Here is a 24,009-nt window from a genome sequence, read left to right as displayed (position 1 = left end):
CTAGAGTGCTGCAAACAGTGGTGTCAGTCTTTTGTGCTATACACTGGCCAGGCATAGAGGGCCATGTGCTCACACCTCCACACAGTGCTTAGCACAGTAAGTATGCAACTAACATTAGCAACACAGTTTGGAAAACTGGGGTGTAACTTAATTGTTTCCAAAAGGAAAGCCAATTACCCCAATTACATTAATTGAATAATCTAGCTTTTTTCCTACTGATGGGAAATGGAAGTGGCTGCTTTTCTATAGATGTGAAATAGACCATATATTTAATAGTCCCCTGTTGATGAACACTGTTCATATTTGTTTCGGACAGTGCTGTACTAGACCTCTTTGTATGGATAACCCTCTTGTGCATTTGTATCACTTTATCTGGGGTAAACCTGTAGATGGTGAATTTCTTGGTAAAGGATATTACATTTTAAGTTATGATGGCCACTGTCCAATTTCCTTTAAAGAGCTGCATCAAGTCACAGTCAGATCAGCAAGGTAGGGTGCCAACTCCCTCGTTTCCTCAGCAGCACTTAGGTGAAAATAGTGCCTCACTGACTGTTTAATTTACACTTACGATTGAGAGAGAATATTTTTCAGATTTTATTGGATATTGACGTTTGTAAATTGTGCCTTTTGCCCAGTTTTCTGTTTGGTAGTTCATAATTTTCTTTTGGATATATGAGAGTTCTTTGTATATTACATAAATAATGGTCTTTTCTATCATAAGTTTTATAGATATTTTCCCTCACTTTTCATTTGTCTTTTTACTTTCATTTTTTGCATTTTTCCATACATAGTCTTTAACTCCTTATATGGTAAAATCTACCAGTCTTTTATGATTTCTGTTTTCTCTTTGAAAATGCTTTTTGAACTACCTAAATGCTTTTACATATTTATTTTGGGGCATTATTAAAATTTTTTTTGAAAATCTTTAAAAATAGGTTAATCTTGTTGCTGTTACTTTAAAGTGGCATAAATTACTGAGCAGTAAGTAGGCTTTCAAACTTTGCCCCTCGACACTAACTTAATTGTTAAGTTGAGCCAAGTCACTTGGTGTTGAGGAAAATACTTTCCTCACCACCTCATGTAAAACAAGTACCTTAAAGGGCAGCCTCTCTGGTATATCTAAAACTATTACTTTCATAGGTATTTTTATGTTCAACTGTTATTGAAAATCATCTTTTGTTTAAAATGAGGTATAAGTAAATCTTCAATTAGCTAAGATTTTTAATCCTTGCTTCTTCCTGCATCCTGCCTGACCTATAACAAACAAAACCAAACATATATTAACTCCACATAGGATATTTTTGATCGTGTTTATTGTATACAAAAAGTAGCCTTATGTTGATGTTTTGTGAAATAGGATGTTGTCTGGTAGCTGACAACATCTTTGTTTAGAATCTTCCCTGTGGTGATAGGGTTTGGTCTTCAGACATTCTCTGGGAGTAGAGGCCAGCCCTGCAGAGATGCAACTGTGGAAGAGCCTAGAGTCGGTCAGGCTTGGATTTCAGCCTGGGTACCACCTCTTATTATATGTGACCTTGAGCTCAGTACATAAGTTGGTTGAATAAAATGGGTGAAATAACACCTATTCTAAGGTTAAATGAGATAATCAGTGTGAAGTACCTAGTGCGGGATGGAAGTACAGCACATAAATCGTAGCCACGTTAGTCTCCAGGGCAAAAACTCCCTTACAGACTTTTGGAGGCATGTGCTTGTGTGGTCTTCTTGCCCTCTCCCTCTCCAGTGTTCATTTGCCTCCCCTGCCCTACCCCCCACACAAAAGAATGACTCAGAGTTTTGGTTTGGGAAAGTTTGACATTTAAGACCTTTCAAAACACTTATTTGCATGTCTGGGTGTGTATATATTCTAGTCTTTTCTAGTAAAGTGACAGCCAGAATTTCCCCTCTAAATGTCCTACAGATTTTTTTTTTTTTGATGTGAATTATGCTGCTCCCTCTTCCTTGAGTTTCTGCCATTGTCTGTCCGAATCCTTCTTATCCTTGGTAGCTCGGTTACAAGGCCCAAGTGCCAAGTATGCCTTTGAGAGGCTTCCCCCCAAGGCAGGGGGTTTGACTGCTCCTCTAGGTTCCTCCTGGTCTTCTAGCTCTGTGTCTGTGACTCACTCCCTTTGTTCTTTTGGAGCAGGACCACATACCATTCATCTTCATATCTCCTGCACAGTTATCCTGGCATTTAGTGGATAAATGTGTGAATTATTCTTAAGCTACATGGTTTTAGATAGGTCACCTAAACACTGAGGCTTAGTTTCCTCATCTATACAACGTGGCTTTCTGCCTCTGGACAATCCTCTTCAACTACTCTCCCCAAGGTCACCAATAAAGTTGCAATTGCCAAATTAGATGGCTGGTTTGGGGCTTTACACCCTGTGACATTTGACAATGACCACTGCTTCTTGACACCCCTACCCCTGCACCCCACCCCAGATCTACGCATTCTTACACTCTTGAGAAGACTGCTCCTCTGCTTTCTCTGCTATTCCTGGTACAGGTCTTTAAGATTCTGCCCTACGGCTTCTTGTCTTTCCATAGGTTTCCTTCAACTGTATCCATTATTCCCATATTTACATTTCCCCTGCTGGCTCCAGACCTGTGTTTCCAAACTGTGTTTGGAGTGTACACACTTGTCCGCTGGGCACTCTGAAGCTAAGCATACCCGAGTAGATCATTCGTGCCCCTGAAACTGCTCTTCCTCTCCGTATTTCCTGGTCTTGATTAATGTCGTCAGCATCCATCAACAACTTGGTGCCTTTTCTATTCTCAATCTCCTTATCTAGGGACCACCCCTGACAGTTCCAGCACCAAGTGCTCTTTGAATTGGCCCTCTCCTCTCTCTCCTTCAGCAGCTCCAGGCCCTGCTTGCTCAAGGAGGTTGGGACAGCAGCCTCCTGACCTGCTCTACACACTCCTTGTTCAATTCCTTCCTTTGTAGAAGTAGAGGGTCAATCGTATCACTTTCTTATTTTAAAAATCTTCAGTGGCTTTTCATCACTGTGGACTCAACTATAAATGCCTTAGCATGACATATTAATACAAAGCCCCTCACTTTCTGAACCTGCCCCCCATTCAACCTCATCTCCCACCATTCCTGCCCACAGTGTGCCCATTTGCACTTTCATGTCCACGTGCTTTCTTCACATGGTTTTTTTCTTAGATTGCCCTTTCCCTTACTGTCCAACATAGTACTTCTTGTACGTTGAGGATTCTAAAAACCTGTGCATTTATTTATTTATTTATTTATTTTTTTGAAGATATGGACTTTTGGCCTACTCCCACAGAGATTTTGATTCAGTGTCTGAAGTGAGGCCTGAAATCATTTTCTTGATCTGAAAGATGACAATGTTGAAAATGGATGATTACAAATATTCTATAAAATTCTATATGTATGTGGTCCTAGAATGCTTTTAAATATTTTGTTTCGTATTATATAAATATCCAAATATGGAAAGAAGGAGAGTCTCCTCAGAAGGTTGTGGAGATCAACTGGATTAGGAACTACTGCTCTGGCCCCAGCGTGTTTGTCACCTACTTTGTGACATCACCACTTCAGGCTCTTTCCTTTGTGGTGTTCTTAAAGCACTTTCTACTTAACCTTTAAAAAGGCAGTAATGTTGAACTTGAAGCTCCTTGTGTATATATTTGCATTTTCTGTTAGATTCTAAAGTCTTCTGGGCTAGTACTGGGACTTAGGCATTTTTAGATTTCCTATGCTTTGCCCATAGTAGATACTATCTACATAATCTGTTAATTAAATTAAGAGCTATTTGAAGGAAATTAAGAGATATTTGAAAAAAGTTTTTGTTTCTTTTTTTGAGACAGAGTCTTAGTCTGTTGCCCAGGCTAGAGTGCTGTGGCATCAGCCTAGCTCCCAGCAACCTCAAACTCCTGGGCTCAAGCAGTCCTTCTGCCTCAGCCTCCCAAGTAGCTGGGACTACAGGCATGTGCCACCATGCCCGGCTAATTTTTTTCTATATATATTTTTAGCTGTCCAGATCATTCTTCCTATTTTTTTAGTAGAGATGAGGTCTTGCTCTTGCTCAGGCTGGTCTTGAACTCCTGAGCTCAGATGATCCGCCTGCCTTGGCATCCCAGAGAGCTAGGATTACAGGTGTGAGCCACCACACCCGGCCTTGAAAAAAGTTTTTAAACTGTAAGGAACATCTACTAGATGTGAGTAGTTATTAATATCAAGAATACTAATTTTTTTCCAATGCTTTTCTTTTTGCTTAATTTTTTAAAAGACTTTTAGAACCCTTTAGGAGGGAAAAAGTGCTAGAACTTGTTAGACATTTTGCTTGTATTGAGTCTATTTCAAAAGAACAGTGGTTTCTTAGGCAATGTGCAACAATGTTCAACTGTTTTTCTCCTTGTAATGCAAGAAACAACGTACTTGTCTGTGTCTTTAGGCAGAGGTAATCTCTATGGAGATATCTGCATGTTTCCAGGGTCTTCCATGTAGATAGTGTGATTTGTTGATAATTTAGGTGCCTGAAGCAGTGACTTTTTAAATGTATATTTTTTGTAGGTTGCTAGTGTCAGTTGGGTTTTTTCTTTTATTTATAGATTTCAAGACATATTTTCCTTAACATTCTATGAGAATGTCTCATAAGAGAGAAATCGAGATTTTTATCTAGTACCTACCATCAGAGATTCTTATTCTCAGCCTTTTTACTTGGAGAGAAAAGAGCAGCAGCAGTCTTACCAATGTGTATTTCTCTTCTGCAGGTGAACAATAGTGTCATCCTAGAAAGTTATGAGGAAATTTAAAAACTGACATTGGTGGACGTGGGCTTTTTAAAGGCTGCTTCATCTCTTACCATTCTTCCCTCCCCCTACCCCCCAGCCAATCCTTGAGGTCCTTCAGAGCTAAGCATCTGGTTCCCGCTGTTCACAGTGGTCACGTTTAGGCCACAGCAGACTCCTCTTCACTTTACCTTGGGAAGGTCGTATACCCCACCAGATCCCAGGCCTCCTCCTCCCTTAGTCTTCGGGAGATCCAGGAGCTTGAAGCCTCCCCATCCCTTGTGAGGAAACTTGGGGCTCTTCTTTTCCACCACTTATAGGGTTGCCTCAGTCCTTAAGACTGACTAGTTTCTCTTTCCTTTAACCACAAGGTGTCATGCTTTTTGTCTCTGTGTTGCAAACCAGTTTCTTCCAGGTGCCCATCCCTGTCTCTCTCTCCCGCTCCCCCCTACCTACCTGTGGACACCACCTGCCCCTGCCAGGTGTAACACAGACAGTATTGGTCACTGGCCTATCACTTTGACCTGGAGGCTCATCCCTGGGAAGGCATCTGATTTTTGTTTTCGTTTTCTGTAAACTGGAAGATCTTAATTTTATATAACCTTGCTGTTTTTGTCCTGAGAATTTAAATGTAACGTCAAATGAAAAATTTGTGTCTGTGTTGCTAATATAAAATTTTAATTTTTCTTTACAGGTCAACTTTGTAGTGTGCCAACTCTTTGCCTTGCTAGCAGCCATTTGGTTTCGAACTTATCTACGTTCAAGCAAAACTAGCTCTTTTATAAGACATGTAGTTGCTACCCTTTTGGGCCTTTATCTTGCACTTTTTTGCTTTGGATGGTAAGTAATTTCGATCATTTTAAAATGAAGACTATTTGGATATATTTGAGAATTGAGTGTATAGAAAGATACATTATGTAGGGTTTTGTTCTTAAGAAGTTTTCTCTCAGGCTCAACTTTAAAAATTTTTATTTTTAAAGAGGGGGAATAAATAAAAGATGGGGAATGAGCTCTCTCTTTAGTATGGTCTTAGAAGGGGATTTACTATTTATAATTTATGAAAAAGGACACATGCAAAAAGGATATAGAGACATTTTATTCTGTCATGAGTAGTTCTTTTCACCTATTTTGCATATTTTTTTTAAATCTAAGGCAGATAAACAATTTAAAATGTGTTTTTGTTTGCTTGTTTTTTTCTCTGTTTAGGTAGCTTTTAAGAGTCTGGTAAAGCCAATAGATAGAACTCTATTGCCATTTTTTAGATTTTACCATTATTGAAAAGAGGCCTTTTCTTGGTTCATTTGTTTGTTCTTGGTGGGGAAGAATTATTTAGGATGGAAAGCTTTAATTTTGACTCTTCTGACAGTGTATGTGTTTTCTTCAGTTAGCTCCCTTTCTCAGTGGTCAGGACCACCCTGAGAGCTTTAACTGCAGAAATACTATATACCTCCTGTTTGTCAAAGGCCACTGTGGTTGTGCATGACAAGAAGTCAGGAGAAGGGCTCTCTGTCTTGGCGGCAGGACTCTTAATAGAAGCACTTCTTTGTGATTTCTTTCTGAGTTTTCCTTCCTTCCTGAGTGTTCATGCTGCTTGCTCACTGGCTCTGGTCTTTACCCACTCACAGCTAAGGATTTCTAGGTTTGCTCTACTGCGCATTGTTATTTGAGATGAAAATTCCCTGAGTGGATGAAAATGCACTCACTCGGTCTGTGCTTTAGTAGTTTTTTGTTGTGGGTGTAGAATCTGTGGGACTTTGGTAATACTTCTGTGTTTGTTCTATGATGTTTTTGATTATTATGAGGGTTGGAATACACTATTTCTTAATCTAATTTTTGCCTCTGGTACTTGCAAATGTGTCCTAGAAACTTGGTGAAAAAGTCTGTTAGGGGTAACTTAATTCAATCTGTACCATATTACCATACAACCTCTGACAGGCACTGCCCATGGTAGATAAGAGTTTAGTACTGAGATTTAAATATGATGTCTTAAGTAAGATCTAAGTATGGTCTTTTGGTTTCTCAATATCAAATTTATATCATCAAAGTTTTTTTAGGTGTCTCAGGTGATACTGTTTAAACTTCTCATAAGTCATGCCATGGGGTAGTGTATATATTTTTAAACTTTTTATTAAGGAGTTTTTCAGACACAGAAGTACAAAGAATAATGTAATAAACCCTCATATGCCCATTACCTGTAGCTTCAACAAATTATTAAAATTTCCCCATTCTTATTTTATCCTTTCCTCACTTTTTCAAGAGTATTTTGAAGCGTATCCAAGTCTATACATTTCATCCATAAATAACTTCAGTATTCAGTATATATTTGGGTAGTATGTTTTCAAGAAGAGTTGGGGAAGGCTTGTAGTTCAGATTGGCCAACTCCAGGGGACACCATTGGCTTTGTGCTCCGTAGAAACAGAGTAGAAGATTAAAATGTGAATAGTATCTCCTACAGTTGGGTAACATGTTGGTACTGCAAGATGAGGATGAATCTCTTTGCTTACAAATCTTCTACTGAGGAAGTATTGTCTTCTGCTTTGAAGCCTTCTTGGCTTGACACCGTGTTATAATGTCAAGCAGTCCTAAGTGTTTCAAATTATACATGATAACCAGGATTTCTATTTTTAAAAATGAGTTCTCTGTTCTTTTCTTAAAAGAGAAATCTTTCTGTATTTCTTTCTTTGGGAATAGGGATAGTTTATGCCTCTATACCATGTGTAAAATAACTCTCTGGTAATTGGAACTAGCTAATAGGAAAATATTCTTTTGATTTGAATTTCTGCAGTTTGTTTTTAGATTCAAAGGCAATCATATCTGCTCTTACCTTCCTTTTGGAAAACATGTTAGTACTCTGTAAATATACAGGCATACCTCAGAAATATTTGTAGGTTCTGTTCCAGACCACCAGAATAAAATGATTATTGTAATAAAGTGAGTCACATGAATACTTTTGGTTTCCAGTGCATATAAAAGTTATGTTTACACTATACTATAGTCTAAAGTGTGCAACAGCATTATGTCTAGGAAAACAATATACATTTGTTAATTTTAAAAAAACCACTTTGTTCCTAAAAAATGCTAATGATCATCTGAGCCTTCAGAATCTTTTTGCCGGTGGAGGGTCTTTTTTTTCAGACAGAGTCTCACTCTGTTGCCCTGGCTAGAGTGCCGTGACATCAGCCTAGCTCATAGCAAGCTCAAACTCCTGGGCTCAAGTGATCCTCCTGCCTCAGCTTCCCAGGCATGCGCCACCTGGCCCAGCTAATTTTTTTTTCTATTTTTAGTTGCCCGGCTAATTTCTTTCTATTCTTGGTAGAGACAGGGTCTCGCTGTTCCTGAGGCTTGTCTTGCTCTTACTGAGGCTGGTCTTGAACTCCTGAGCTCAAGCAAACTCCTGAGCTCAAGCGATCCTCCCGCCTCAGCCTCAGAGAGTGGCTGATGGAGGGTCTTGCGTAGGGTGGTGGTTGCTGACAGTTGGGGTGATTGTGACAATTTCTTTTAATAAGACAACAGTGAAGTTTGCCACATTGATTGACTCTTCCTTTCCCAAAAGATTTCTTTGTGGAATGCAATGCTTTTATATTTGATAGCATTTTACCCACAGTAGAACTTCTTTCAAAATTGGAGTCAATTCTCTCAAACTGTGCCATTGCTTCGTCAACTAAAATATGTAATATTCCAAAACCCTTTGTTGTCATTTCGACAGTTCACAACATCTTCGTCAGGAGTAGACTCCATCTCAAGAAACTACTTTCTTTGCTCATCCATAGGAAACGGCTCCTCAGCTGTTCAAGTTTTATCATGAGATTGCAGCCATTGAGTCACATCTTCAGACTCTACTTCTAATTCTAATTCTAGTTCTCTTGCTGTTTCCACCACGTCTGCAGTTACTTTTTCCACTGAAGTTTTGAACCCCTCAAAGTCATCCACAAAAGTTGGAATCAACTTCTTCCAAACTCTTGTCAGTGTTGGTATTTTGAATCATAAATGTCCTTAATGGCATCTAGAATGGTGACTGCTTTCCAGAAGGTTTTTAGTTTACTTTGTCCAGGACTCATCAGAGGAATCACTATCCATGGCAGCTATAACCTTACAAAATGCATTTCTTAAACAATAAGACTTGAAAATTGAAGTTACTCCTTGATTCATGGGCTAATGAATGGATGTTGTGTTAGCAGACATGAAAACAACATTCACCTCCTTGTACATCTCCATCAGAGCTCTTGGGCGATGAGGTGCACTGTCAGTGTGCAGTAATATTTTGAAAGGAATCTTTTTCTGAGCAGTAGGTCTCAACTGTGGTCTTATACTAGTCCAGTAAACCGTGCTGCAAACGGAGGTGCTGTCATTCAGGCTTGGTTGTTCCATTTATGGAGCATAGGAAGAGTAAATTTAGCATAATTCTCAAGGGCCCTAGGATTTCTGGAATGACCAACGAGTGCTGGCTTCAAGTTAAAGCCAGGGGCTGCATTAGCCCCTAACAAGAGAGTCAGCTTGTGCTTTGAAGCCAGGCACTGACTTTTCCTCTCTAGCTATGAAAGTCCTAGACGGCATCTTATTCCAACAGAAGGCTGTTCTGTCTACATTGAAAATCTGTTGTTTCGTATAGACAACTTTATCAATTACCTAGATCACTTGCTGCAGCTTTTACATTCAGCACTTGCTTCTTCACCTTGCACTTTTATGTAATGGAGACCACTTCTTTCCTTAAACCTCATGAACCAGCCTTTGCTAGCTTCAAAATGTTATTCTGTAGCTTCCTCACCTCTCTCAGCCTTCACAGAATTGGAGAGAAATTGGAACTTGCTCTGGATTAGGTTTTGGCTTAAGGGAATGTTGTGACTGGTTTGATCTTCTATCCAGGTCACTAAAACTTTCTCCATATCAGCAATAAGACTGTTTTGCTTTCTTATCGTTTGTATGCTCACTGGAGTAGCACTTTTACTTTAATTCAAGAACTTTTCCTTTGCATTCACAACTTGGTGCAAGAGGCCAGGCTTTTGGCCTGCCTTGGTTTTTGACATGCCTTCCTCACTAAGCTTAATAATTTCTAGCTTTTGATTTTCAGTGAGAGATTTGGGACTCTTCCCTTCCTTTGAACACTTAGAGGCCATTGTAGGGTTATTAGTTGGCCTGATTTCAACAGTGTTGTGTCTCAGGGAATAAGGACGCTGGAAGAGAGGGAGAGAGATGGGGGAACAGCCAGTAATTGGAGCAGTCAGAGTATGTACAACATTCATCAGTTAAATTCACTGTCTTATGTGGGTGCAGTTTGTGATGCCCCAAAACGATTACAGTAGTACCATCAAAGATCACTGATCCCAAATCACCATAACAGATACAATAATAACAATGAAAAAGATTGAAATATTGCAAGAATTGCTGAAGTGTGACACAGAGACACTGAGTGAGCACATGCTCTTGGAAAAATGGTGCTGACTTTGATGCAGCGTTGCCGGAAACCTTGCATTTGGAGAGAACTCACTACGTGCAAGTGCAGTAAAGCAAAGTGCAATACAGTGAGGTCTGCCTGTAATTGATCATTTTACCTACTTGTATTTAGTCTTACCTTTTTTTCTTAAAACCATCATCTGCAATTTCTTTTAACTGCTAATTAATTTATACTTTTATTTATATATTTAAAACGTCCTTGATAACAATATAGGCCTGGAATAGAGCTTAGACTCTGAAGTCAGACAGGCCTGCATCCCAGTCTGGGTTCCTTGCTCTGGTAGCTATATGACTCTGGATATGTTATTCAACCCCTCTTAGCTTCACTTTCCTCAGCTATGAAGTGGAAACAGTGATACTGTGAGGCCTAAAATCTGTAAAACTATAGCAAGAGGATAGCAGAGTGGCTTGTCATTGTAAGTGTGGAAATTACTCTGGGTCAGTCATCTTTTATGACCATCATCCAGTTGGTGATCCAGATTGGAAGTTTTTGTGTATTCAGTCTCTTTTTTAGAGTTTATTATTCAGTATTGAAGCCACTTCTTATTTGTGTTTTTCTCTCTCAACTGGAAGCTCTTCAAGGATGGAAACTGTCTCATTGACTCTTGTATTAATATTTCCAATGTCCAGTATAGTGTCTTTCAGAAAGTAGACATTCAGTAAAGATTACTTGAACAACTGAAGAGGTTCAATCTTTTTTTTAAACTTGTGCTCTTTTTGCTAAAAATAAACTTTATATCTGCCTTTAGTGTGATTTTAAATTCAAAATAAGTAAAATGTGATATCTAAAAACAAACTGATATTTTATGATAAAGTGTTCTTTTATTTTCAAATTGTTTAAGTACCTTGTGAGATTATGATACACAGTCTGTGGGATTCCCTTTTACCCCACTCCATCCCTTGAAAAATCAGCCAGTGGAAAAATTGCCCAGAAACTACTTGAGTTTTAATGTCAATTAGAGTACTAAGTATATGACCTTAGTTTCCTGAACTCTGAAATGGTAAGGGTTGGATTGTAATAGACCTTTAAGATACCTTCTGTCTCTAATTTTTACTTTTCAATAATGCTTATTAGTTGAGTGTTTACTGTGTGTTAGATAACCCAGTCAATACTTTCTCATTTTATCTCTTAATTCTAAAAAATCTTAAGTGGCTATTATGTATTTATTATGCTGATTTTACCAAGGAGGATGAGTAGAATAGATCAGAATGGGATTACAAAGAAGAGTAGAAGAGCAACTTGATGCTTTTCATGGAAGTCAATGAAACAGGTGAATGCAGATCCACCCTCTACTGATAATCTTGTATTGTCACAATAAGAAAGGCTTACACAACAGGAGGCTGCCCAAGTACTACTGTACTGCATCCAAAAGATGGCCAAGCTTCTCACATGAATGGTGATGCCAGGAGAATGGGCACCAAAAGGTGATGTAAGGCACCATAGCATTGTTTGAGAAGTGTGATTCTTTGCTTCTGAAGTTGTCATATATCCTTCATATTTCAAGGAAATTTACTCATAGAAAAGGAGAATTTCCCCCCCAAGTCTTCAGAAATGTTTTCTCTTTTAAGATGAGCACCTTTAATGAGTTCTACTCTCAATGTAAACAGCCCTTAAAAGTATCTAGGAGTCCTTTTTCACATTGTTAGTCTTGGCAATAAATGGGAGGTGGATAATTAATTTGAAAAGTGTATATATTTTTTTCTTAGCTTCTGTTTCCATTTATAGTCATAGGTTTTTCTGCTTCCTCATAGTCCTCTGAGTGCTAGCACTCCAGGCCAACATGGTTTTCATTGTGTGTTGTGTATGTTTGGGGCGAGGGTGGAGACAGGCAGACTGACATATTCTGTACAGTGGATAAAATAAGTTTCTTCTACAGGCCTGCCTTGGAGCCTGCTACTGATATATAATATTGCTATAGAAAAAATGTGTCCAAAATTTAAAATAACTTTTTTATGTTGAAGGTACCTGTTTATTCCATAATGTTTTGAAAGTAATTTTAATCATATATTGATATCCTTATTAATACTTTCAATCATGCATGATGGTTTGAAAATTTTATCATAAATTTGTTGATATCACCAAAGGGGAAAGAAAATTGAAAGAGTATATGTGTGCATACACATAATCTCAAGGATAGTTTTGACTGATTTTAATTCCAGACATCCTAATCGTGTCTAAATTTTGTGAAATGAGTGGATAAATTAGTTCTCTCATTTAATGGTGGGTTTCTAGAATATTAAACTATTAGAAAATACTGTGTAATGTTTGCCAGAATGTGTTATAGATACATTACAACAAATTCATGAATGACTAGATTTATATAAGAAAGTTTATTTGGCTGGAGCAAGCATGTTTTGACAATAAATAGGTTTGAGTGTACCTGTGTTTTTAGTAAATTCTAATATTTAATACTTTTTGTTGTTTTGTATCAACATTGTTAAAAAGATAAAGACAGAGTACAAAGCTGGTATTAGACAAATTAGTTTGGGAAAACAACTAATGTTCTTTCAGGACTATTCTGAAATCCATATTTATTACTCCTTTTTTTATCATTGTGCCTTGAGTTATGAAGAAAGCTGTAATCCTTGAGCCACATAACCCCACGCAGCTTTCCTGTAGCTAGGAGACGTGGAATGCTGGGGCACTGAGCTTGGCTTTAGGGCTTGATTTTGTTTTTCCAGGTTTTCTGGGGCCTCTCCAGGGTATTCACAGAATTTTAGATGTTGGAGATTTTATTCCTTATTTTTATCTGGGAATGTTCTATATCGTACATAAGTACTTTTTAACCTAAAATTAGTTCGACTTGTTTGTGACTGGGTATCCCTCTTCTAACAATGTTCTTACTTTTTATAGGTATGCCTTACATTTTCTTGTACAAAGTGGAGTTTCCTACTGTATCATGATCATAATAGGAGTGGAAAACATGCACAAGTAAGTATTTACTTTGTCCACATATAAATATATTTTTAACTTTAATAGAATTAGATCAAAATGGAATTTTATTTATTATACCAAAAATAACTCCGAATTGTGATAACTTTTTAAAGAAGAATTGTCATAGATACAAAAATAAAATCATTGGTATGCATCACTCTTCTATTTATTTAAAGCAGAGTTTTTCAACCTCAGCATTGTTGACATTTTAGGACAGATAATTCTTTGATGTTCAGGACTGACCCGCATTGTAAGATATTTAGTAGTGTCCCTGGCTTCCACCCACTAGATGCTAATAGTACCCTTCAAGTTGTGACAACCATAAATGTTTCCAGATATTTTTAAATGTCTCTTGGGGAGTGAAATTGCCTCTTGTTAATAAGCACTGGCTTAGTTCTGTAGGTTTGCGGTCCCCAACCCTGGGCCGTGGCTGGTACCAGTCCGTGGCCTGTTAGGAAAGGGGGCCACACGTCACTGCCTGAGCTCCACACCACCTACAGCCCTCCCCCCACGACACCCCACCTCTCCACCCCTAGTCCGTGGAAAAATTGTCTTCCATGAAACCTATCCCTGGTGCCAAAAAAGCTGGGTACTGCTACTGTAGTTGGTAGCAGTGGAGAGATAGAGTGAAGTGAATAGATTGGAGAGAGATTTCGAAGGACTGAATGATTGATGGGTGCAGGTAGTAAATGAGGTCTAAGTTTCTGGTTTAAACAGTAGGCTAGACGGAAGCACTGTTTTCTGAGGTAGGAAGCCCTGCAAGTGGGTAGCATGTTAAGGGGACAGAGCATTTCAAGTGGGTATATATTCAGCCCCTAAACAGTGTTTGGTGTGTAGTAAACTCTCAGTGAACTTTTGCTGAGTAAATGAATGCTGACTTTAAGGTATCTGTAAGACATAATAGGAGCTGGGTAGTTATGTAGACTTGCAGTTAGAGTAGGGTAGCTAGGCCAGAGATATAAATTTGGGAATAGAGATGGGTAAAATGTGTTTGGTTGAAAACCCAGGGACAGAGTGTACCAGCGGATCTTGCTGGGCTGATCCTTAATATCTGAGATGTGATGTATGACATGTGCACTGTATTTCTGAATTCTTAAGCACATATGGCTACAAGAATTTTACATAAGGAATCAGACCTTATAGCTTTTGATTATCTTTTTTCTGAGTCTCATTCTATTTTGCGCCTTCTGTGTTTGGCATTGTCAGTCACTTCCTCTGTTGAAATGTGCTGTCTTGTCAATTTCCGTTGACACTGCCTGTACAGGCTTGTCTCTTTCTTATGTAAACCAACACTTGCACGTTCTTGATGTTTTGATTTTAATTTTTAAAAGAGGAGAAAGAATACTTTGGTGTTTCAGATGAAGCAATTTTTATACCATTGTGACCCTATTTTTAAAATCTTGTACAGATGACAGGTTCAAAGTGATACTACAATAAATATCTGATGAAAAAGATATGTTTTTACCCTGTATAGTAGAAGGAAAATCTAATTAGATTACTAAAAACAGGGGATTTATATACTACTGCCTAAAGCAAAAGTAATGCTTTTAGTTGGAAGGATAGTAAATTCATGTATAGTAATAAGAAATTGTTTCTTTTTCTCAAAAGGAATTGCAGTCTGTGAAGTTAACTTTATAATATTTTAGACCTGCACTGTTCACTATGACAGCCTCTAGCCACAAATAGCTGTGTAAATTTAAATTAATTAAAGTTTAAAATTCAGTTCCTTAGTGACACTAGGCACATTTCAAGTGCTTAGGAAGTGACTACATTGGGCAGTGTAGATAGAGAACATTTCTATCAGAGCAGAAAATTCTGTTGGATAATGCTCCTTTAGAGACATATAGTTGTATAAAATTAGTAATGTTACTCTTTTGCAGTAAGTATTCAGGGAGAAAATGTTACTTGTATATATGCTGCTGATATTTAAAATAGAATTTCAGTGTTGGAATATTAATGGAACAAATTAGGGTAAGTAAGCATTTGCCATATGAATTGCTATTGTTGGCAATAAATACCAGGTGGATAATTAATTTAAAAAGTGTGTATTTTGATCTCTTTTTTTTTTTAGCTCTCTTCTATTTTACTTTATACTCATATGTATTTTTCTGTTTGACTTTTTCTTATTAAAATAAGAATTTTATTTCTTATTAAAATAAGAATTTTTCTTATTCTTATTAAAATAAGAATTTATTTTTTCTTGTTATCTATGTATACTCTTTTTTTTTCTCTTAAGCCTTTACATTAATTTAAAATGTTTAATGGGTCAGACCTTAAAATTTCACCCAAATACACTCCATGGGACTTCGAGCATTCCTATCTGTTGTTCAAAGTTATTGTTTGTGTATAATGTGGTCTGTTTATTTCCTTCAGTCTAGTTTTACATGGTATGTGTCAGTGGTCCCCAACCTTTTTGGCACCAGGGACCAGTTTCATGGAAGACAATTTTTGAGGAGTGGCTGTAAATACAGATGAAGATTTGCTTGCTCATCTCCTTCTGTGTGGGGCCCTCCCCCCTAAGTTTAATGAAGACAATTTTTCCATGGGACTGGGGATGGGGTGGCCCACAGAGTTCTGTGGCTGGGTCCCTAACAGGCCGAAGACCAGTACCAGTCCATGGACCAGGGGTTGGGGACCACAGGTATATGGACTGTATTTCAATAAGTATGCAGGGTTTAAATCTCTAAAATGAAGGATTTGGACTTTGGTACTTAACAGTTTTAAAATTCTTGCATGTCGCTGCTTTACGATTTTTTTCTTTTTTTCTTTTTGGTTTATGATCGTTATGAGTGTAGTTGTTGTATTTGCTCTAACAGATCCATGCGTAAATTAAAATATTTTAATATAATATAAACTTTATTTTTGTAGCTCCCTTTAATGCTCATATGTGTGCTTTATTGTTCTGATCCATATCTAGATAATTTATATTTAACACTTAATCTATTTGAGAAATCATTGCTTTTTCCTAATCTGTATTTTCATATATGCTTTGAAATTTTTGAGGAAAATTGAAAAATTTAAATAATAGAGACACAGAAAAGAATATGTAGTGATACAGTATCGTATTAGCCAGTTTGGGCTACTAACAAAATGCCATAAACTAGGTGGCTGATAAACAACAGTAGTTTATTTCACATAGTTCTAGGCTGGGCAGTTCAGATCAGGGTGCTGGCACATTTGGTGTCTGGTGAGGGCTTGGATCTTGGTTCATAGTCAGCCATCTTCTCTCTGTAACCTCCCATGGTGGAAGAGGCAAGAGAGCTCTCAGGCTGTCTTTATCAGAGCAGTGATCCCACTCATGAGGGCTCTGTACTCACTGCCTAATCATCTTCCAAAGGACCCGCCTCCGAGCATCCTCATAGATTAGGTTTCAACATATGGATTTAGGGGGAACAGAAGCAGTCTATAGCACTATATATTGGGATATTAATTCTCCTTAATTAACGCAGAAGTAATTCAACTTTCCCCAAATTTCACCTAGCATTTCCGAGAGCAGGGTTTGACATTTTCGGCTCTGCAGGACACACAACTTCTGTCACTATTCCACTCTGCTGTTTTAGGGCAAAGGCAACCATAGATGGTATGTAAACAGATAAGCATAGCTGTTTTTCAGTAAAACTTTATTTACAGAGATAGGTGGTAGACTAGATTTGGCCAACCCTTATGGTAAGCATGCTCTTGCCACAGGGATTTTAAGAGAGCAGGAGGCAGAGAGACACTTTTCCTACTAGCTTCAAAAATATGTTTAAGTTTGCTAAGTGGTCATTTTAAACTTGCTGTAGCACAAATAGTAGAACATATGAAATTTGTTTATTAATGACTTTTTATGAGTTATTGTCCTGAAGCAAGTGTTTTCTAAAAAGAGTTGAAATGTTTGCCTTCCTCTTGGTATAGCTTTTGTGTAAAAAGGAAGTGAAATAATGTAAGGCCTGATGTTTAACACTTAGAGTGAAAAATACTTATTTAAAACAATAGAAAGGGAATACTAAAATGACAGGTCATGAGATCAATGTATAAAACTCAGTGTGGGCAGGGCATGGTGGCTCACACCTGTAATCCTAGCACTTTGGGTAGCCAAGGTGAGAGTATCATTTGAGGACAGGGGTTTGAGACCAGCCTGAGTAACACAGTGAGACCCCTGTCTGTACAAAAAAATAAAAAACAAAATTTAGCTGGATGTGGTGGTGTGCACCTGTAGTCCTAGCTACTTGGGAGGCTGAGGCAGGAGGATCACTGGAGCCCAGGAGTTTTAGGTTACAGTGAGCTGTGATCACACCACTGCACTCTAACCTATGCGACAGAGTGAGACACTGTCCCCAATAAATAAATAAATAAATAAATAAATAAATAAATAAATAAATAAATAAAACCAGTGTTTTTTTAAATATCAAAAATGAACAGTCCAAGAATGAAATTTTAAAAATCCATTCACCGCACCAGAAAGAACAATATGCTTAGGAATAAATTTAACAAAAGAAGTGCAAGACTGAAAATACAAAGCATTGATGAGAGAAATTAAAGATGACCTAAATAAATCAAAAGATAAACCATATTTATGGATTGGGAGACTCAATATTGCTAAGATGGCAGTTCTTCCACATTTGAACAACAGATTAATGTAATTCCTGTCAGAATTCCAGCAGGCTCTTTGTAGAAATTGACAGTCTGGTCCTAAAATTTCAATGGAAATACAAAGGACCTAGTAAAGCCCCAAAAGAACAAAGTTTAATGACTTAACATTATCTCATTTCAAAACTTAACCATAAAGCTACAGCAATTAAGTTATGTACTACTAGTGTTGAGATAGACGTATAAATCAGTTGAAGAGAATATGGTCAAATAATTATTGACAAATGTGCTAGGGCACGAGTCATTGGGGGAAAGGATTATCTTCTCAACAGATGCTGCCGTAACAAGTAGATATACACATGCAAACAATAAATAAATAAATAATACATCTTGACCTTGCCTCAGAACATACACAAAAATTAACTCAAAATATATCAGAGACCTACATGTGAAGACAAAAACTACAGAATCTGTAGGAAAAAATAGGAGAAAATACTTTTGACATTGGATTAGGGGAAGATAAGACATTAAAAGCACCAAGAAAATAAGAGGAAAATTGATGATTTGGACTTCATTAAAATAAAAAAAATTCACTCTTCAGAAGACATGTTGAGAAAATAGAAAAACAAGCCACTATTACTAGGATAAAATACTTGCAAAAAATATATATGATAAAGGATTGTATCCAGAATATATAAAGAACTCTTATAACTCCATATTAAGAAAATAAACAACCCAATTAAGAAAAGGGCAAAAGATTTGAACAGATGTTTCACCAAAAAAGATATATAACTGAAAATTAAGCATATGAAAAGATACTCAGCATCATTACTCTTTTAGGGAAACACAATTTAAAACTGTGATGGGATACTGCTTCACACTCACAAACAGTGGCAATACCAAGTGTGGGTGACTATGTGGAGAAAGTGGGTCCTTCACATATTGCTGGTGGGCATGGATAATGGGGTAACCACTGAGCGAAAGCATTTGTCAATTTCTTAGAAAGTTAAACATATACTTACCTTAATAGTAATTCTGCTCCAAGAGAAATGAAAACATATATTCACATGGACACTTGTCTGTGAATGCTTATAGCAATATTGTTCCTCATAGCCCCAGTTGGAAACAACCCAAATGTTTATTAGCTGGTGAATAAACCTTGGTACATCTACCCAGTGGAATACTACTGACCAGTGACGAGGAACGTGCTGTATGCCACAACATGGGTAAATCTCAGAAACCACATGCTGAGTGAGAAAAACCAGACACAAAAGACATTAGTGTATATGATCCCATTTACATGAAATTCTGGAAAAGGCAAAATTGTAGTGACAAAAAGTAAAGGGGCTGGGGATGGGAGTGAGGATTGACTGCAAATGGGCATGAGGGAAATTTCTGGGGTGACGGATGGATTCTTAAACTGGACTGTGGTATAAATTCACTGAAATACATTGAATTGTACATTTAGGTGAGTTTTATGGCATGTAAATTTTACTCCAAAGCTATTTTAAAAGATAAACATTATAGAGGGAATTGCAAGAAGGAAGATAAATATTAAAATAAAACTGAGTCACAGTTTTGAAAATTGGTTCAAGGATTTTGTGTATTTTTTGATTTAAGAAAATTTCTAGGTGTTCATATGCATTGGTGGTTTTCTGAGTTTAATTGTAACAATGAAGGGTCAGGAGGAACACTGACCCTCAAAGGAAGGTGCCTTCAAAGGAAGGATGTGTAGATGTTGAAGGGAAGACGTGATAGCTATCTGTAAATGTTGGAAGGAAGTAGATGTGCTTATTCTTTGGAGTGCTAAGATGCAATACTGCCAGATGAAATATGAAAAGGTACATTTTTTTGCCCAAGGAAGGACAACCTCTGTTGGAGCAAGAATGTTTACCAGTGTGATTTGTGGAATATTGCATTTGTCATTGGAGATATTTAAATAAGATGCTGAGGGGACATTTTGGTTTGAATGCTGTAGGAGGTAGTGTCATATGCCTTCTAAATTTCCTTCTGATGATAATTCCTGACAAGCACAGGGGGAGCTAGCTGCTGGAGCCACAGAATGTGAGACACTTATGAATACCTTTTCTTCCCCATAAATCCATAAAAAATTCTAAATAAAATTAAGAAGTTCTATAGTTTCAAAATTGACTTTCTCTGTTTTCTTTGTCTTTTATGCCTTACTTCATCCATTCTTTCTCTTTGGATACCCAATACCTTACTGCTTCTTATGTCCCATCAAAACGTGGAAGAGGGCTGGGCGTAGTGGCTCACACCTGTACTCCTACCACTCTGGGAGGCTGAGGCAGGAGGATCGCTTGAGGTCAGGAGTTCGAGACCAGCCTGAGCAAGAGGGAGACCCCCATCTTAACTAAAAATAGAAAAATTAGCTGGGCATCGTGGTGCATGCCTATAGTCCCAGCTACTTGGGAGGCTGAGGCAAGAGGATCACTGGAGCCCAGGAGTTTGAGGTTGCAGTGAGCTACGGTTTTGCCACTGCACTCTACCCAGGATGACAGAGCAAGACTCTGTCTCAAAAGAAAAAAAAAAACAGTAGAAGAGGAGAGTGAGTGATCGTGTGCCCACTGAGTGCTTTACTGCACGAGAGGTGATGATGCCTCATTTCATACGTGAACAAATGGACACTGAGCTATTACGTGACTGTTTGCGGTCATGTAGCTAGGAAATGGTGGATTTGAACCCACATCCATCTGTTCTATGCTGAGCATGCCATTTTAAGTAATTTAATTTTGTTTGACTGAAAATCATTCATACTGTCACGGGCAATTTGCCCTTTATCTCTTTTTATGAAATGAAAAATGTATGCTGTTAAAGGAATTACTGATATCAACAGACAGAGGTGAATCTTTCTCCAGAGGTAGTATGAGGAAGTATAAGTGAGTTTCTTTCTCTGGGATTTCATATCATGCTATGTTTTGGAGACATCAAAAGTTTATTCTGTGTTTATGTATGTTTTAAGATTCCTCGGAGGAAATGATGGGCCATGTATCTTTTCCAACCTCAGATGACCTCCCTGTTCCTCAGGGATTGTGTGCTCTGGAAAGCAGCTACCAAGGCCTGTTTCCTGGGACCTGTGTGGTCCGAAGGTGCACGGGCATCTTTGGCCTGTCTCTCTGCAGCTGTAGCCCAGCTGTCCCAGCCCCGACCTCCCGGTCCTGGGGTCTCCCTTCATCCCTCTGTCCCAAGATACCTTTCCCGTTGGCTTCCCCCCCTGGAGTTGATTCTGTCTGACTCTATCCTTCAGTTTCGTTTGGCCTTAGCACTTACAGGACATCTAACTCTAGGCTGGGAGGAGTGAGCAGGCGGATTTACTTGAGGGCCCCTTTGCTGGGGCTTCGGGCCTCCATCGGGTTCAGCTGTAGAGCATGTTCCTCAGGCTTAAGACATGCGGTGGGGGAACAAGCGGACTCTGTCAAGTGTAAAAGAAAAGAATTGAGGTTAATTCCCTGAGATGCATGGATATTAGTCTCAATTTAGTAGAAAGGTCACTTCATTGTTTTATGGTGGACAAATTCCAGTAAGGGCCGTAAATTGTGAAATCAGGCTATTTGTTTATTGGTTCATTCATTCATCTTATTTATTAGACCATCTTCGTACTCCTGTTGTATGTGCTAGGCACTCTCTTGCAGCTTCTCCCCCCTCGAGTTCAGTTTGGTGGGAGGCATGTGAACGCGTGTTTTAATATTGTGTGCTAAGAACTCTGGTGGAGGAGAGTTTGTAGGAATAGCTAGCCCAGCTAGGAGCAAGAAACTCAGTGAGGACCTTTCTGGAGGACATAGTGCATGAATAGTGATACAAGGGCCTTAAGTAGCTGAAGAGGTAGCATGGAAGGACTTCATTGCAGGGTGAACAGCACAGGCAAAGGCATATAGGCATATAGGGTGGGGAGCGTGTGTGCGCACAGGCTTGGAGGGACGGGGGTGATATTGGCACGTTTGCCAGCCCCTCTTCCTCCCTGGCTGAAGTATACTGTTTGTGTAATAGTTTCCCTGTCCTGTCAAATGAGAAACAAATGCATTAAATATGTTCCATATGTAGACAGGACTAAATTGTTCTTTTATCTAGCATTTATCTAGTAGATATAATTTAAAAACAGACACACATGTGCCTTGCTCATAAGAAATGTATGATCTGGTTATGGGAACAATCCCTGTATGTGTCTTCATGCATGTCACAACTGCCAACGTTTAAATAGGGCTCCATTGGTAGATATAATCTGTGTGCCCGGACTTCCCTCACATGGAAATTTAGCTAAGTGGTGGCAATCATAATGCACATATCAATATTTAAAATTATCTTGCTTCTTTACTTCTTGGTCTGTCCTTCCCCTTTGAGTGTAAGTGCTTTTTGAGGTGGATCCTGTCTGTCTGATGTACTGCTCTATCCCAAGGGCCTCGCAAAGTACCTGGCGCATGATAGGTTCTCAATAAATGCTTGTCAAAAGAGTGAGTTTAGGATACAGCCTGTTTTTCTTTACCCTCTACCAACCCCTTGCCTAGTTTCCCATGACTGAGCTTTCTCCCTTTCCTGGAAAGCATTCTCTCTCTTTCTTCCACAGGCTTTGTTTAGTCTGTTCCTTCTGTCCAGAGTATTCTCCTTCCTTCTCCCATCTTGTCTGCTACTAGCTTCCAGATTTCACTTTAAGCGTTATATCCTTAGAGAGTCTTGCCCAGAATTCTCAGTCTAGGGGGAGGTGCTTTGTTACTACACACTCTCTCATGGAATTGTGTTCATTTCCTTCTGAGAATTTATCTCAGTTTTTAGTAATAAATGCATTAGGGAGTTACCTGAGTAATGTGTTTTGCCCTCATAGACTGCAAATTCTGAGATAGCAGTCATGCTGTTTTATTTTCTGAATGTAGCACGGTACCTAGGAGATTGTTATGTTCTCAGTGTTTACTGAATGTTTGAATGAATGAATGAGTGATAACATGACTTACGCATGACAGCACACCTGATCCAAGTAGCCTCCTAGAGCTCTTGCTTCCCGGCCACAGCCTCTGCCTCCTTCAGAGCCACTGGGTTCCGTCTCAGGGCCTGCCTGTGGGAGTCATGTGGGTAGCCACTGTAGAGTCCTTTGTCTCCTCCTCTGTGCCCCTGGTGCAAAGTCTGATCCCTAATTCTTGTACGTGGACCATCTCTTTCTGGACGGCTCTACTCTATTCCCAGGGAGAGTGGAATCAGGAACAGAGGGGTAGGGATACGGGAAGGGGTGAAGGAATGTAGGGAGCCTGTCTGTTTAGGTCATGGAAGAGGGAAGGGGAAGAGAAATGTGTTTCGGGCATACCCAGTTGGAATTAGGAAGGCATTTTCCCTAGAGAGGGTACCAGTGTGGCTGGGTTTTGTGGTATTCAATTGTGCTAAATAAGCTTTTATGGATGGATGTGGGAACCTTAGTGTCCTTTGTGTATTTTGTTCTTTGATTTTTAAATTTTCCATGGGAAAGATTTGTTTTGAGTTCCAAAAAATAGTCTCAGATTTTTGGAACTCAGCACAAGAGAACTGCCATTATTTAAACATAAACAGCAGAAATGTGGGGCAGTTAAAATGGGAAGAATGGAAAAGCCTGTTAATCTTGGCAAGTAATTTTCAACAGGATCACTGGGTGCTATCACGGGCGTTTGTAGTCCCAGCTACTCAGGAGGCTGAGGCGGGAGGATTGCTTGAGTCCAGGCGTTCCAAACCAGTCTGGGCGATTTAGTGAGAAGCTCATTGCAAACAAAAACAAAAGCAAACCAAAAAACACAAGGTAAATGACCTAAAGAAAAAATGTGAAAGATGTAAGTATATACAATAAAATTGTGTGTATCTACTGGATTGCTAGGCTATGTGTAGGATTATACTGTGAGAGCTGTAGGAAAGTGATTTAAAAGCTACCATCATATGGCTCAGCTAACCATCAATGTGAACAAACATTTATTGTGTGCCACAGTATTTCCAAAAACTCAAAAGACAATGGAGGTGTGGTCCTTACCCTCTGATATGCACAGTTGAGTTGGGAACATCACGACAGTCATTCCTGTAACCAATATTTGTTATGCTGCTGTAGGGATCCAGTGATGAATAAAAAAGACATACTGTCACTTCACGGAGCTTACAGTCAAACTGCCATCGCAGTGTGATTACTGCTATAGGAGAAGGATGTGCTGAGGGCTGAGGGAGAACTAACTTGGAAAGTAGTAAAACCCAGACTATGTGTCAGCCACCAACTGTGTATATTCAGTAGAATAAAACAGTCAGAAACAGGGTACAGATATTTGGTGTTAAGTATAATT

General features: G+C 38.6%; 1 protein-coding gene across 1 annotated transcript in view; it reads left to right on the top strand.

The window, feature by feature from the left end:
• Positions 1–24,009, top strand: part of MBOAT2 (membrane bound O-acyltransferase domain containing 2) — a 127,576-nt gene that overhangs the window by 43,193 nt on the left and 60,374 nt on the right. The window contains exons 2-3 of the mRNA XM_045549001.1: positions 5,453–5,598; positions 13,064–13,141. Of these exons, the coding sequence (XP_045404957.1) occupies positions 5,453–5,598; positions 13,064–13,141 (224 nt within the window). The remainder of the gene's footprint in view (positions 1–5,452; positions 5,599–13,063; positions 13,142–24,009) is intronic.

This window comes from Lemur catta, chromosome 4 (genome assembly GCF_020740605.2).
Source record: "Lemur catta isolate mLemCat1 chromosome 4, mLemCat1.pri, whole genome shotgun sequence".
Classification (NCBI taxonomy): domain Eukaryota; kingdom Metazoa; phylum Chordata; class Mammalia; order Primates; family Lemuridae; genus Lemur; species Lemur catta.
The sequence above is the reverse complement of the archived record's forward strand: the minus strand, read 5'-3'. Positions and strand labels throughout refer to the sequence as shown.